Below are 16,979 nucleotides of genomic sequence, written 5' to 3'. Positions count from 1 at the left end.
ATTAAATAAATTGGCTTGTGCTGGAGTCAGTTAATCACTTCAGTCTGCTGGAAACTATTCTGTGTGTGTCCTCACCAAATCTAATGGCTGTGGGAGTTTTATTTCTGGAGATATTGAACCCTTAAAATACCTTCTCAGATGTTAAGATGTTTTTTTGACATTGAAAATACAAAACCTCCAAGGTGTGAAAGCATAAAGTTCTCAAAATTCTGCCAAAAGTATCTGACAGAATTTAGTTTCAGGTCCTAAGTAACAACAAGTAAGAAACGTGGAAATTTCTTTATTGCTTGTTCATAAGGTTAACTCGTGGTGAAAGAGCATGCCTCATGATTTACCTTCAGTAGTATAAATTGTTGTTTTGAGCAAATTTTATTGCATTTCATCTAAATGTTGTGGAAAAATCCATAATTTAAATCAAAAAACCTCAACCTCATTGTCACCAAAGTCATTACAACACATTTTCTGGGGACCAATCCATCCAGTTCCTTCAAAAAGAAGTGTTGTTATTGTTACTGCTGGCTAGTCTGAAAGCTCTCTGCAAGTTTTATATGAAGTGTTCAAGGCTACAGAGCAGATTCCAGCAGCAGTAAAATACCTTGAAATCTGGATGAACTGATCCCTAAAGGAAGCAGAACTTTACCTCCTTAAGTAATCTATTGCCTGTGTGGAACAGCGCGACACAGTAAATGGACTGTTTGACCTGCAGGAAAATGGTTTTGTGTTTTCCTGTAACTCGGCTCCAAATGAAAGCTCAGAAATCGATGCCGTTGTGTTTTCCAAGCAGCGCTAATGTCACGCGTAACGATCCGACATGTTCCAACTTACCGTGGCATTGATCTGCGAAGGTTAGAAGAAAAATCTGATTGAAATGTGCTTGACGTGCAAACATAATAACAATAAAAAAGAAGAGAGAAACCTTGGTCTTTGCGCTTCACACTGAGTCTTGTGAACACCTCCTCCTCCTCCAGTCCAAAGACTGCACAGAAAACCACAAGGAGAGTGAAGAAAGTGGAAAGATAATTTGCTTATGAAGCCGGTGGAGCATTTAGAGTAGTTTCTAGTGGTACAGTGGAAATACAATAATTAATTTTTAAGTGGTGGATGAGAAGATCAACACCACGCTCAGACATTTTTGTTAATTATAAACCTACAGGAAGCTGCTAGTTAGCTTAGCACCAATACTGGCCTTAGTCAGTCTGTATACGTCTTGCATATTGTGTACCGTCTGGTAATAATATGTGCATTGTCTGTACAGAATAGAACAGAATTTCTGTATTGTCATTACAAAGGTGCAACGAAATTAGTCAAAGATCTCTTCGTGCATAAAAAAATACAAAGTGTGTCTAATGTAATATAATATATGTAGCCTGTATTGTTCAAGAGTCAACGGCTGCCCAATTAGACTGTTAATGATACAAAAAAATATGAAGTGCCGTCTCATGAGGTGGAAACTCTAACTTAAACCAATAAACAAGGACTGGGTGTGTTCCTGTGTTTTCATGTCGTTGCCGTGGTTTACATCTGTTAGCTTCTCTCCTGCACTCTGTGCTCAGTAAACGGCATTTTAATACAGCTAAACTCCCAATAAAGCTGGTCTCATTCACATAATTTTTCTATTTCTGTTGTCAAAAAGCATAATAGGGATGAAACAGTGATTGAAATGCTACCAGTTAGGACTAAATGTTAGCTAGCAATCGCATCATTTCCAAGCTAACCTTTGCAGCGAATAAACTGATTTTATAACGTCTGACAAACTTACCAAACACAGGAGTTGAAAAAAACCCCAATATTTCCACGTGAAATGATTACTTGGGGAAAAAATTAGAATTGCTTTTCTCCGTGTTGCCAGTCATAGACAAATGGGGAGCCTTCTTCCTGAAGGGGGCGGGGCCAGCAGCAGCTCAACTGTATTTAAAGCTGCAGACACTAAAACAGTCAGTTTAGAACAGAACGAAAACCATCTTTGCACCTTTTGAGCTGAATTTAAAAAAACACACATATGGGGACATAAAAAAAAATAATAAAAGAGGGTTTAAAGCATATTTAATAAATCTGGTTGCTATTCAACATGAAAAGAGGCAAATGTTTTCTGGTTTTGACCTTCCAGAGAAGAAGAGTTGCTTCTTTTTTTGCAACATGTGGTATTATATTGAATATTTTTTTGACAAAATGTGCAATTTAAGAAGCTATAATTTGCATTTTCACAGTTTTTTGACGTCACAAACCAAATTAATACACCTAATCAGTTAACTGAGTACACAATTATTTAGAAAAAGGAGAAAAGAAGTTGTGCTTTGCAGGTTAAATGCTACAAATATGAATTTCCCCCCTAAATTACGACCATTATGTGACTTTGGCCAATAACTACAACCCTGTGACCTTAACTTTACCTGAAAAAGTGAAGACAATTTGTCAAACTTAATCAATAAACACACACCGACAGTCAACGAGATGTTATTCTGCCACCAGCTGACAGGTGATTTGTTGGAGAGTAGAATCACTGCAGCAATTATCCATTAGTGACAAGGACAGAATCAAAGAGACAAAAAATAACAAAAAAACTGTAGATCACCACTTAACAATGACAGGATATAATTACCAGACAGCCAGCGGGATGCAGACCGAGCATTAGATGAATCACATCAGTGGCCCTCTGGAACTTAAATAACAGAGCAGAGCTTGAATTTAGTTTAATCAAGTGTCAAAACACACCAAGAACAAAGGAGGGACAGATTAACGGGGAGTAAAAAGACCAAAGAGGCCACGGTACAGTCAGGGAAATGAAATTACAGGATCAGGAGCAGAGAAGTTGAACATATGCAGGTAGATGTAGAGAGAGAGGAAAGTTTCTGGCTCATTAACTCTGAATTGAATGTGTTTGTGGCGCTCTGTGATAACAGCCGTAAAGCTTGTTAGAACTCCTGGAGAGCAACAAAGACAAGAGGTGGCGTAATTGTAGCTCTTCTGCCGGAGCCTTTATGAATAATTACACATGGAAGGAAACCAACCGTGGCCAGAATCTGTTCAAAGAGAAGTCGCTCCGTCTCCAAAGACTGAGAAAGGAGAAGAGAAAAATGACAGATTTTGTGTTTTACAGCTGGAAAGCTTCCAGCCCAAAATGTACGCGGACAAACACTAGCAGCCAAAAGTCTGGACACACCTTCTAATTCAATGTTTTCTCTTTATTTTTACTACTTTCTACATTGTAGATTCTCTCTGAAGGCATCAAAACTATGAAGAAAGATATATGGAATCATGTAGTAAACAAACAATTGTGAAATAACTCTAAATATGTTTTTTCTTTTAGACTCTTCAAAGTAGCCACCCTTTGCTTTGATTACTGCTCTCAACACTCTTGGCGTTCTCTGGATGAGCTTCATAAGGTAGAACCTGAAATGGTTTTCACTTCACAGGTGTGCCTTGTCAAGGTTCATTTGTGGAATTTCTCACCTCCTTAATGTGGTTGGGACCATCAGTTGTTTTATGCAGATGTCAGGTTGGTCCACAGTTGACAGCCCTATCTGACAACTGTTAGAATCCATATTATGGCAAGAACCAATCAGCTGAGTAAAGAGAAAGGACAGTCCATCATTACTTTAAGTAGGTGGGTGCTACATGCATGGTTCCCACCGTGAAGCATGGAGGAGGAGGTGTGATGGTGACACTGAGTTTTATTCCAAACTGTAGGACCACTGAACCAGCATGGCAACCACAGCATCCTGCAGCGACATGACATCCCATCCAGTTTGGTTTAGTTGGACCATCATTTATTTTTCAACAGGTCATTGACATCCATCCATCCATCTTCTATACACCGCTCAGTCTTTACTAGGGTTGCAGGGGGCTGGAGTCTATCCCAGCTGAATTTTTCAACAAGTAAATGACCACAAACACACCTCCAGGCCTTGGAAGGACTATCTGACCAAGCAGGACAGTGATGAAGTGGTCCATCAGATGACCTGGCCTCCACAGTCACGTGACCTAAACCCAATCCAGATGGTTTGGGATGAGATGGACCTCAGAATGAAGGCAAAAGGACCAGCAAGCGCTCAGCATCTCTGGGAACTCCTTCAAGACTGTTGGAAAATCATTTGAGGTTCTACCTCATGAAGCTCATCCAGAGAATGCCAAGAGGTCAAAGCAGTGATCAAAGCAAAGGGTGGCTCTTTAGAAGAATCTAAAATATAAAGCATGTTTTGACTTATTTCACACTTTTTTGTTTGTTACATCATTACTCCGTCAAGGAACGCGGCAGAGTTATGTGACAATCGGCACATGTTTGTCTGTGAATCCGTCTGTCTGTCTGTTAGCAACATTACTCAAAAATGGACCAACGGATTTGGATGAAATTTTCAGGGAAAGTCATAAATGACACAAGGACCAAGTGATTAGACTTTGGCAGTGATGCGGCTTACAGTCTGGATCTGCCGTTTTGTTAAGGATTTCCCATTGCAAGATAATGGCATGGCGTCACTGTAACCATGACAAGTGAATGCTGCTTCAGTTGCCTACTGATGATCATGTGATTGCGATCCTACTCCTGATTTATCAGGACTCAGTCAGACATGATACAAGAAACGACTGATTAAATTGGGGGGGTGTTTCTGAATTTCCTTCCTGAATTTTTGAACTTTTCGGCAGTCTTCCTCGTGTCAAGGAAATGCTTCTTAGATAAACACTTCCTGTGCCACGGGAATGGTGCCAAAAATAAAAGCGCGTAACATTTAAAAAAAAAAAAAGGCCTTCAAAATAAAAGCACGAAGAGAATGATTATTTTAACACTAGCAAAACAAAGCCTTACAAAAAGTGATGAACTGATCAGCAAAATTCGCTGGATTTTGGTTGATATTTTTGTGAATGTTCTCAAAGAAAATATCAGAAGTTTTACTGATATATATGGAATCACTTTAGATATTTTTAAGATTTTTTTTGAAGATTTTCATTTATTTTCTGAAAATATTTACAAGAATTTTCTTGCCAAATTGGGGTGATTTTTTTAAAAAAATAAAACCTTTAAGGGAAACTTTTAAGGAATTAATGGAATTTTCTTCCTGAAGGTTTGACAAATTTTCAGAAATTTGGGGAAATTTTTTTGCTGAATTTTTGGATTTTTTTCAGACAAGGAAACAATATTTTTGGTGCCTGTAAATGAAGACAACAGGAGGGTTAAATGAGAAGCTGTGTCCAAACTTGACTGGTATAAACATCGATCAGACATACTATTCTGACCGCTGACAGGTGAAGTGAACAACATTGATTATCTCTGCATCATGGCTCCTCATCATGTCTAGTTTGTGTCGTCTTCTCCACCTCATAGCAGATATAGTTGTTGGTTTGTATTGAAAATGTGAATATAATGACCAATGTTCAACATAAAAGCATTCAAGGTTGCATAAATACATGAAATCCCAATGAATCCAGGGTGTAACTGTGATATTTTTCCTCTGACTCACAGTGAGCATTAGTCTGGACTCCTGTCACGGTTAAAGCACTTATCCTGCTAGTTTGTGGTAGATAGGAGCTTTATGGAGTCATGTTCTCACCAAGCTGAGCGGCCTTGAAAAAACAATGAGTTTGTGATTAAAGCCAGTCTGCGATGCCACGGCTCCACTCCGCAGGTGTAATTATCACCTTTTAAATGATTAAACCATTAAAGCCCACACATTTCTGCAGCGGGAGCTTTATGCAGGTTAATTGTTAGCGAGCTGATTGCACATTCTCCTGTAATGAATAGAGCTCCTCCCCGGTCCATAGAGGGACAGTAATTAGACGGTTCTGGTGTCGTAGGATCACGGTGGATTCACGACTCAACTTCAAACTACACAGATGATGGAGTTTTTAATGGAGGAAAGCTTTTACACAACATCATCTTCACTGACAGACTGTTATTCTTAATAGTTTAGTTCAGTTTTTGTAGAAAATTACAGTTTATACAAGTCCAGGCAGCTTATTCAAAGGCTTTGTGATAAAATACTGTCATGTTTTTATAGAACAACTTTATGAGGATGAAAAACAGACTTGAGTTCTGAAATCAGATCAGTTTTACATCCATCCAGGTGTCACAGTCTGAACACTAAATCCGGTTTTTGCTCATTTCCTCTAGAACTAGCTTTGAGCATCAATATTATGGGGTGTATCATAGTTTGAACAGCAGTTTAAGTGATGCAAAAAGATGTAAAACAACTAAATTATGACACAAAAACGACCAAAATTTCATGCAAAAGGACTAAATGTGATACAAAACGATCAAAATTTTATGCAAAATGACCCAATTTTGATGCAAAATGAAAGTCTGATACATTTTTCCTCCGAGACATTAAACCTCAGAAACCTGTGAGTTCACATTTTAAACTTTTTGTGTTTTTTTCCTGCAGTATTAAAAGCGAGCTGCGAGTTCCAAGCTAAAATGTTGCGAGTAAACAAACATTTGTGCTTCTCTTGTTCACCAGTGAACAAGAGAGCTGCGAACGGCGAAAGGAAAAGAAAAAAAACAAATTTTGATGTCAAATGACCACAAAAAGAGGAAAAACAACTAAAATGTTCCACAAAATAACCAAAATGTGATGAAAAATGACCAAAATTGGATGCAAAACAACCAAATTATGATACAAAATCACCAAAATTTGATGCACAATTTACACAAAAAGATGCAAAACAACTAAAACATTCTACAAATAACTAAAATGCGACAAAAAACTACAAAAATATGATACGAAACGAGCAAAAGTTGATGCAGAATGAACAGAAAATGATGGTGTCTGACATGTTTTTCCTCCGAGGCATTAAACCTGAGAAACCTGAGAGTTCACATTTTAACCTTTTTCTGCTTTTTTAAAGATGAGCTGCGAGTTCGAAGCTAAAATCTTGTGAGCAAACAAACATTTGTGCTTCGTTTGTTCACCACTTTTGAGAAAAACCATAAAGAAAGCCACTCATCAAATCGACCGAGAAAGATACAAGAGAGACGCTAATGGAGTTTTTTTGTGTCAGATTTTTTTCACACTTGCTTTGATTGTAACACAAGAAAAAGCAGAAAGAGACACACAAACAGGTGGAGGTTTGTGTAGGATTAGATTTAAAAAGGCAAAGGGCTTGAACACAACATCACTTGCGGCTGCTGCAGCGAATAGATCTATATCTGAAGGGAACAATAGACAGAAACCAGCCTGTTTGTCGTCTGTTAAATGTTCAGAAATCAGACCAGTTTATCGATAAAGCCTGAAATTGCCAGCGTTGTGTGAACCGGAACAACAGAGAGCTTCTCCTTGTAACTACACTGTGAGCTCCAGTCAAAGGCAGCTTTTGCTGTTTAATTCCCTTCATCAGGTCGGGGCAATTTTTTCTGTGAAAACCGTCTGCAATTTGTGTCCTGGGTTCCCCCGAGTGCTGCAGCTTTCTGAGGCCTTTCTCTTTGCTCTGCTAAGCCACACAATAGGCGACGGCTAATCGGCCTTTTTTCTCTTTTCTCTCTCATTGTTTTGGAGGAAAATCCAGTTTCGCTGTGTTTTTATTTAATTATTGCCATGCAATTGCATTAGACCCCACCGCTTGTTGTTATTAGCTGGACCAGCATCCCCAGATTACTTGTCAAAGCTGCTAATGTCTCCGAGGACGAGCTCTGTGTTTACTCAGACACAAAGAAGGAAAAAAGCTTGTTGTGAAACCGCCGACCACAGAGGATTGGATAATGAAAACTGGTAACTGCTCACCTGTGACAAAAAAACAAACAAAATTGGATTCAAAACACCACAATCTGAAACAAAACAAGCAAAATGTTCCACAAAATAACCAAAATGTAACAGAAAATGACTAAATGTGATGAAAATGAACACAGATAGATGCAAACGACTATAATGTGACACAAAAATGACAAAAAATGTGAGAAAAACAACCAAAATTTGACGCAAAATAACCAAAATATGATACAAAACAACCAAAGTTTGACACAAAATGACAAAATTTAGATGTAAAATGAACAAAATGATGCAAAACAACTAAAATGTGACACAAAAAGGCCAAAATATGAGAAAAAAACAACCAAAATTGGATGCAAAACAACATAAATATGATACAAAACAACCAAATTTTGATGTAAAATGAACACAAACAGACGCAAATCAACTAAAATGTGGACCAGCGTCCCCAGATTACTAAAAAGCTTGTTGAGAAGCCACCCGACCACAGAGGACTGGATAATGAAAACTGGTAACTGCTCACCAAACCTTTTAGGTGGAAACACCAGAACTTTATTAAAGAGCTTCATTAAGACCAACAGCCGCCGAGGCTAAAAATAAATCAGTTCCTCTGAGTGATTCTGCTTCTGGATTAAAATCAAGTGTCCTGAGTCGACATGCAGCAGCCGAGTCATGATTCAGCAGCAGAGTCACAGCTGAACATTCAGTCAGTCAGACGGCAAAGCAACTTCAAGCATCAGTATTATGGGATGTACCATAGTTTGAACAGCAGTTTAAGTGATGGAGAATAAACACAAAAATGCAAAACAACTCAAATGTGACAAAGAAAATGACCAGAATGTGAGAGAAAATGACTAAATGTGATAAAAATGAACACAAAAAGATGCAAAACAACTCAAATATGGCAAAAAACGACCAAAATGTGAGAGAAAATGACTAAATATGATGAAAAGGAACACAAAAAGATGCAAAACAACTAAAATTTGACACAAAAAATGACCAAAATGTGACAAAAAACAACCAAAATTGGATGCAAAAGAACCAAAATATGATGCAAATCCAATCTTGGTTGTTTTTTGTCACATTTTGGTCATTTTTGTGGAACATTTTAATTGCTTTGCATCTTTTTGTGTTAATTGTGCATCAAAATTTGGTCATTTTTGCTTCAAATTTTAGTTGTTTTGCGTCTATTTGTATTCACGTTCACCACATTTAGTCATTTTCTCTCACATTTTGGTTATTTTGTGAGACATTTTGTATCCTTTTGTCCTACTTTTGCATCAAAATTTGTTTATTTTTTGTCAAATCTTGGTTGTTTTGTATCATATTTTGGGTGTTTTGCATCCAATTTGGTTGTTTTGTCACATTTTGGTTATTTTGTAGAACATTTTAGTTGTTTTGCATCTGTTGTACGTTTTGAATGAAAATTTGGTCATTTTGTGTAAAATTTTGCTCTTGTATCACATTTTGGTCATTTTTGTGTCACATTTTTGTTGTTTTGTATCTTTTTGTGTTAATTCTTCATCAGAATTTGGTCATTTTTTCTTTTCCTTTCACCATTAGCGTCTCTCTTGTATCTTTCTTGGTCAATTAGAAGAGTGGGTTTCTTTATGGTTTTTCTCAAAAATAGTGAAAAAGCGAAACAGAAATGTTTGTTTACTCGCAATATTTTAGCTTCAAACTCGCAGCTCATCTTTAAAGACACACAAAAAGTTTAAAATGTGAACTCTCAGGTTTCTCAGGTTTAATGCATGAAAATTTGGTCGTTTCAGAGCATAATTTGGTAGTTTTTTTGTTACATTTTGGCTGTTTTGTGGAACATTTTGTTGTTTTGCATCTCTTTGTGTTCATTCTGCATCAATTTTGGTCATTTTTTGTCATACTTTGGCTGTTTTGTATCTTATTTTGGTTGTTTTCCATGGAATTTTGGTTGTTTTTTTGTCACATTTTAATTGCTTTTCATCTTTTTGTGTTGATTGTGCATCAAAATTTGGTCATTTTGCATCAAATTTTGGTTGTTTTGCATCTATTTGCGTTCATTTTCATCACATTTAGTCATTTTCTCTCATATTTTGATTATTTTGTGGGACATTTTCGTTGTTTTGCAACCTTTTATCTCAATTTTGCAACAAAATTTGGTAATTTTTCGCCATATTTTGGTCATTTTGTATCATATGTTGTTTTCTGTCACATTTCATTTTGTGTAACATTTTAGTTGCTTTGCATCTTTTTGTGTTCATTTTGTATGAAAATTTGGTCATTTTGTGTCAAATTTTGGTTGTTTGGTGCAACGTTTTAGTCTTTTTTGCATCTTTTTGTGTTCATTTTGCAGCTCGTCTTTAATGCTGCAGGGGGGAAAAAAAGCACAAAAAGTTTCAAATGTGAACTCTCAGGTTTCTCAAGTTTAATGCCTCAGAGGGAAAACGTATCAGACACCGTCTGCAGCATTTATAGATATACTTCCAGCTTATATGAGGCGAGCAGCATTTCCATTCAAATGTTCCGCAGCATCAAAAGAAGAAGAAGAAAAAACATTAGTAAAAGACATGATTCAATTTTTGTGCGTCTTGATATTTCAGGCTTTCGGTCCGATCAATCTGTCCAAGACTGAGGCGAACCCAACAGAAGCCAGCGCGACGTGTGAAACATGTTTATGGAAATTTATGGAAATGAATATTCGTCTCTTTCATAGTTCCACAGAAATGATTTTGAAATGAGCCAAACGGAGGGATTTCCTCGGTGTCCACCTCCTCTACAAATGTCTGATACGATACGACAAGCGAGCAGCCTCAAATCAGGATTTCATTAAGAGAAATGTGCAGTTTCATTTATGGATCAGATTTCACGGAATTACAACAGCAGGAAATAAGGCAGGGAGCTTTAATGGGATGAAATGGGTAATAATGAAGACTATCTGAGCAAAGCATTTCATAACTGATCAGGATCTGCACAAACGTGAGTCCAATATCTGCTGCATTCAATCCGACCAGTTTAATACGACACCTGAAGAATAAACTCACCAGAACAATGAATTTATTCAGGGAAATTAGACAAAGACTGAAGCAATGGATGATTAATAACATTTTTAAAGGCGAGAGAAATTTCCTGGAGACAGCGACAAAGGCCAAAACGAACCCAGAAAGGGAAACTGATTTCATCACGTGGTAGAGAACAAAGGTGATCTAATGCCAAAAATGCCAAAATTTGCATGTGAATCAAAACAGCGCTTTTTACGGAACACTTGAGCTTTACAACGAGGTTCCTGACCACCTGCGAGGACTTTAATTAGATGTGGCTAGTGTTGCTTTTACCAACAAAACCTGGACGAGGTTTACGGCAATGCTGGACCAAGAGGTACTGTTATTTTCTTGGTTGTATCTCTGTCACGGTGCCCCTTTAATAGCTAACCTCCCACAATGCTCTCTGCTTGCTAATACAACACACTCACTCAATTTAAGCCTCACTGTAGTCTCTGTCATGGTGTCCCTTTGGTATCTTTATTCCCACAATGCTCTCTGCTTGCCAGTACAACACACACTCAATTTAAGAATCATCGTAGCTAGTGTCTGTCACGGTGAACCTTTGCTAGCTAAACTCCCACAATGCTCTCTGCTTGCTAATACAACACACTCACTTAATTTAGGCCTCATTGTAGTCTCTGTCACAGTGAACCTTTGCTAGCTAAACTCCCACAATGCTCTCTGCCTGCCAGTACAACACACTTAATTTAAGAATCATCGTAGCTAGTCTCTGTCACGGTGAACCTTTGCTAGCTAAACTCCCACAATGCTCTCTGTTTGCCAACACAACACACTCGCTGCGGTACTAAACAGTAGGAGGCTTCATTTCAACTAAGGGGACTTGAAATTTCAAGTTCAGCTTCAGAGAAGAAAATAAGAAAAAGATTACTTTTTCAAAATAAAATTGAGAAAAAGTCTAATATTTCGAGATGCTGGATTTCTGATTTTCATGAGCTATAACCCATATACATCAAAATTAAAACAAAAACAATTAAATAACTAACTTACCAACAGTTGTCTGGCTTAAACTGCTATTACAGATGCAGAGAGAGTTTTCTTCCTGAAGGAGGCAGGAACAGCAGCTGTTCGTTGGTTTTCAAAACAAAACAGTTAAATACACTTGTATAATCATGGTGAAATGAACCATCTTTGCAGTATTTTGAGCTGAAAAACTGAAAGACACAGTGAGGAAACATGTTAGACTTTGATAAATTTGCTTTAAAGGGGCAAAAAATAGGCCTTTAATGCGCTGCAGAGTTCTTCAGTTGTCAAACATTTACACTGGATTGATTTTAACACCTTTACATGAAGCGTAAGTGGAAATTAAGCATTTGTGGAAGCTGCATGAAAGGTTTAGATAGCTAGATAAGTCCTTTATTTCTCCCCACGCCAGGGGAAATTCACATTGTTACAGCAGTTTATGTAGCAATAGACGTAGTAATAGAAATAAAATAATAATAGAACAGTAGTAATAATATTTACAATATGTACAGGGATGAGACATGAGGATGAAATAGTGCAGTATTGACACACTGTAAGACAATGCAATATAAAGTGGCTTAAAAACAATAAAGTTTAAAAGTGCAAAGATGTAGCAGTGCAATAATGTCAGTGCAAATTTTATGGTTTGGGGTGGTAATGATATAGTCCAGTTTATGTTAACATCAGCCAGTGATGCTGATGTTGTAAAGTCTTATAGCAGATGGGATGAAGGACCTGCGATAGCGCTCTTTCTTGCAGGGTGGATGTCTCAGTCTGCTGCTGAAGGAGCTGCTTAAAGACCCCACAGTGTCATGCAGTGGGTGAGAGGGATTGTCCATGATGGATGTGAGCTTTGCCAACATCCTCCTCTCACCCACCTCCTCTATGGAGTCCAGGGAACAGTCCAGGACAGAACCTCCTCCTGACCTTCTGTTTAGTCTCTTTCTGTCCCTTTCAGTGCTCCCTGCTCCCCAGCAGACCACTGCATAGAAAATAGCAGACGCTACCACAGAGTCGTAGAATGTCCTGAGCAGAGTCCTGCACACTCCAAAGGATCTCAGTCTCCTCAGCAGGTGGAGACGACTTTGGTCCTTCTTGTAAAGAACCTCTGTTTAGAACAAATTCCTCTCACAATACAAACTTCTTCCTCCACTGACATTTTAAAGAAAACTCTAAAGATGTAGATGTTTTTAATGCCGTTTGGTTGCTGTTAGTGGTCCAAATTCTTAGTACTTTATATTTGTTCTATCTTAAACTTTGATCTTACAACCTGTTTTCTGTTCTTGCCTTGTTTTCACACTTTATACAATTTTATTCTCTTTTCTAAACTGATTTTTGTAGATATTTTTGCTGCTGATGGTTAAAACATGTTGTATGAATAAACTGGATTTAATTTGAAGTGTGCATTATCTAGAAAAATGGTATCAAACTGAGATTAGGCAGACATTCAATAATAAATGACTCAGATTGGATCGGGACATCACTAATTAAGATTATTGTCGAAGAAACCAAAGATGAGTATTTATTCATTTAAATTCACTTCTGCGATGATTCTACTGAAAAAAAAATCCATTCTAGGAAACATTTGTTTAGTAATTTTTATTTTTAGACTTTTGCAACACATAGAGAACATAAAGGGAAACAGGACGAGGCTTTCACAGAGATAAAACACGATTTACTGAGATGCAGCATACAATAAATCTTCGGTTTGGAATGGTGGCGCTCTTAAAAGGTCGTGAGATGAAAACTAACAGTCCCAGCATCCCAGGTCTAATTGTTGTTGACCTTCAGAACGAACAGGTTACTGGAGCTCAGGATGTACAGTCTCTCGTTGGTCGCTCTGAAGCCCAGGATTGGTTTGTCCGAGTCCAGGCTGGCCACCTGTTGCTTGGCAACCTGTCCTACCTGTCGGCCCTGCTTCCTGTTGAACAGGACGGTTTCCACGGGCGACGGCTGCCGGTAGATGAAGGCTCGGCGGAGACACTCGCACAGCGACGCGTACGAGAAGTTCGGAGCGCAGGTGGCGAACTTCTTATCCCGCTTAGACGCCTGGACGTAACCTGTGAAAAGGAAAGTTAGATTTGAGAAACGCAGGAGGAGCTTTAATTTTTATTATGTGCAGTTATGTGACGATCAGCGTCTGTTTGTCTGTCTGTTCAAAACTGTACTCAAAAATGGACGAACGGATTTGGATAAAATTTTCAGGGAAAGTCAGAAATGACACAAGTACCAAATGATTAGAAAAATTTGGTCATTTTGCATGAAATTTTGATCATTTTGTATCATATTTTGGCTGTTTTGTATCATATTTTGGTTGCTTTCCATCTAATTTTGGTAGGTTTTGTCACATTTTGGTTATTTTGTGGAACATTTTAGCTGTTTTGCAATTATTTGTGTTAATTTTGCATCATAATCTGGTCATTTTGGGTCATTTTGTATCATATTTTGGTTGTTTTTTGTCACATTTTGTTCATTTTTGTGTCACACTTTAGTTGTTTTTATGATTTTAGCTGTGTACTTAGCTTCTGCCTATGTCTTTAGGTCTGTAGTTACCTTTTTATTTGTTTTAGCCATGTAGTTAGCTGTTTTCTATGACTTTAGATATGTAGATATGTAGTGTCTTTTTAGGACCATAGCTGTGTATTTAGCTGCTTTTGTATTAATTTAGCTTTGTAGTTAGCTTCTGTCTGTAACTTCAGCTGTGTAATTACCTGATTTTCAGTTACTGAAGCTGAGTTGTTAGCAACTGTCTATGACTTTAGCTGCATAGTTAGCTTCTTTCTATGGATTTGGCTATGTAGTTAGCTACTTTCGATAACTTTAGCTGTGTAGTTAGTTGTTTTTCTATGATGTTTAGAAGCAGAGTGGTCTAACCCACTTTCTGTAGTTTTTGAGAAAAATGGGTTCAAAGTTTTGTGTTTTCAAGAATGGTCTAACATTCACTGTAACACCACATTTGGGTTGTAGGTTAGACTACTTCGCCACTAAAATCTAGACCATAAAATATGACAGAAAATTACAGAAAATTCAGCTGGGATTTTTTTGTAGGTGAGACCACTCCGCTTCTAACCGTCAAATATTAAAAGACATAGACTAGAAAAGGAAACTATCAACAATAATACCATCAAAGCTTAAAGTAAATCCTTTATTCTTGTTTCTTCTCTCTCAGTCACCTGTCAGGCTCTTGGAAGAGATCAAACTGATTTTCTCTGATGGTCTTTTCCAGTATTTTGAGCTCCTTATCATCTGTGACAGCCTGTTCTTAAAGCTGATTTGATCTCCACTAGGTTGAACTGAGCTTTTTGGAATCGTTTAGGGTTGAAGAACTCTAAGAGACGCTTTATCTTCGCTGACCGAGCAGCGTTAAGGCTCAAAACTACAACAACTACTCCTTCTATATGTGAGGTTGAAAATGAGACATACAGGTAAAGGTTTAGTCATTAAATTCACTTAAAGTCCTGTTGTCTCAAATGTATCTTTTGAAGGAGCTGATACACAGTTTGTGACAAGACATTAAAGATGCAAATTTTTAAAAATTTTCTTAATAACTGGCAGCATTATCAATCAAGAAATAATTAATTAACAACACAAATAGAGCACAGTGGATACTTGTCCTGTGCTGATGTTGTTTCAGTCAACAAACCCACAATTTAGGCTGTAAAGGTACAGCAATTGAGCTCTATGAACTCTGTCCTAGTTGATTCCAGTTTCTCTACAACATTATTTCTGGTTGGAGGTCATTAAGCACCACAGAAGTCTTTGTCATGGTGCCTGTTGCCAGCTAAACTCTCACAATGCTTTTTGCTTACCAACATGAACTTCCTGTAGTCTGAGTGACGCCTCCTCTTCTCTCTGCTGTATTAAACAGTAAGAGGCTCCACCTGGTGGAACAACCAGGTACTGGAACTGCTTTAGAATACATTTACTGATGTCATGTAGAGAAAACAGGTTTTCTACATCTATTGGAGATTGTAGAGTCTCACTACATCCTACCATCTAACTACATTTACCCTCAAATACTACATGTACCCTCAAATGCTACATTAAACCTCTAACACTACACTTACCCTCGAATGCCACATTTACCCTCTAATGCTACATTTACCCTGTAAGGCTTCATTTACCCTCTAACACTACATTTACCCTCAAACGCCACATTTACCCTCTAACGCTACATTTCCCCTCTAATACAACATTTACTCTCTAATACTTCATTTACTCCCTAACACCACAGTTACCCTCCTACACTACATTTACCTTCTAATGCTACATTTACCCTCTAACACTATATTTACCCTCAAACACTATATTTACCCTCAAACACTATATTTACCCTCGAACACTATATTTACCCTCGAACGCTACATTTACCTTCTAACCCTACATTTACCCTCGAACGCTACATTTACCTTCTAACCCTACATTTACCCTTGAATGCTACATTTACCCTCTAATGCTACATTTACCAAACAAGTCATTGGGCAAAACTTTAATGAATACCATGTTTTTCCAAATGTGCAGACACACTCACCATTCAGCAAAGTGAAAGAAAAAAATCTAGTAGAGAATAAATGTCTCATCAGGTATGTGTCCAGTTAGTAAATGGTCAATCTATTACTTGTCTGGATGTCGTATCAAAGCCAAGTGCTGCTATTTTCTGGGCCAGATTTACTCTTTATTCTGGTTTGTTATTGGATCAACCTTCCAGCTTCCCTAACCTGGTTGCCAATCTATTAGCACCGGCCGATCCAAGCCGACAATGGCTTTGATTTCCTGATGCATGGCTTCACTGCACAGCTGTGGCAGCTCGGAATTGCAGCACTTAAAGCGATTTCTCAGTCTCTGAGGGACATGAAAGTAAATACTGACAGTTTACCAGGGAGTAGCAATGAAACCCAAAAAGCAAAACAAAAAAGCAGTCAATGAGCTGAAATGAAAAAAAAAAACATCTTAAGGCTTGTTGCACAAAAAAATAATTAAAACTCAGATGTTTCATTCCACAGATGTGGGAATTGAATTTTCTGAAAGGACAGGTTCTAAAAACAAAAATAAAAACCACATGTAAACACAAGATTATATTAGATACAGTACATATACAGTTGTTCACCTTCTTCCGTCTGCACTTCAGCTATTGTGAAAGTAAAACCAGTTGCAAAGACCCACAGAACACATTAATTACATCAGCATAAAGAGCAACTGAAGCAGCTTGATTTCCAATTAGTTCTAGAACAAAATGTTGAAATTAAGAGCATGAGCAGGTCGTATTCATGTACAGAAGATAGAA

At 37.7% G+C, this 16,979-nt stretch overlaps 1 protein-coding gene across 1 annotated transcript in view; it reads right to left on the bottom strand.

The window, feature by feature from the left end:
• Window positions 1–13,279: 13,279 nt before the first annotated feature.
• nudcd1 (NudC domain containing 1) overlaps window positions 13,280–16,979 on the bottom strand; it is a 72,195-nt gene continuing 68,495 nt past the window's right edge. The window contains exon 10 of the mRNA XM_055017698.1: window positions 13,280–13,755. Within this exon, the coding sequence (XP_054873673.1) occupies window positions 13,466–13,755 (290 nt within the window). The 3' untranslated portion in view covers window positions 13,280–13,465. The remainder of the gene's footprint in view (window positions 13,756–16,979) is intronic.

This window comes from Amphiprion ocellaris, chromosome 15 (genome assembly GCF_022539595.1).
Source record: "Amphiprion ocellaris isolate individual 3 ecotype Okinawa chromosome 15, ASM2253959v1, whole genome shotgun sequence".
NCBI lineage: Eukaryota > Metazoa > Chordata > Actinopteri > Pomacentridae > Amphiprion > Amphiprion ocellaris.
The sequence above is the reverse complement of the archived record's forward strand: the minus strand, read 5'-3'. Positions and strand labels throughout refer to the sequence as shown.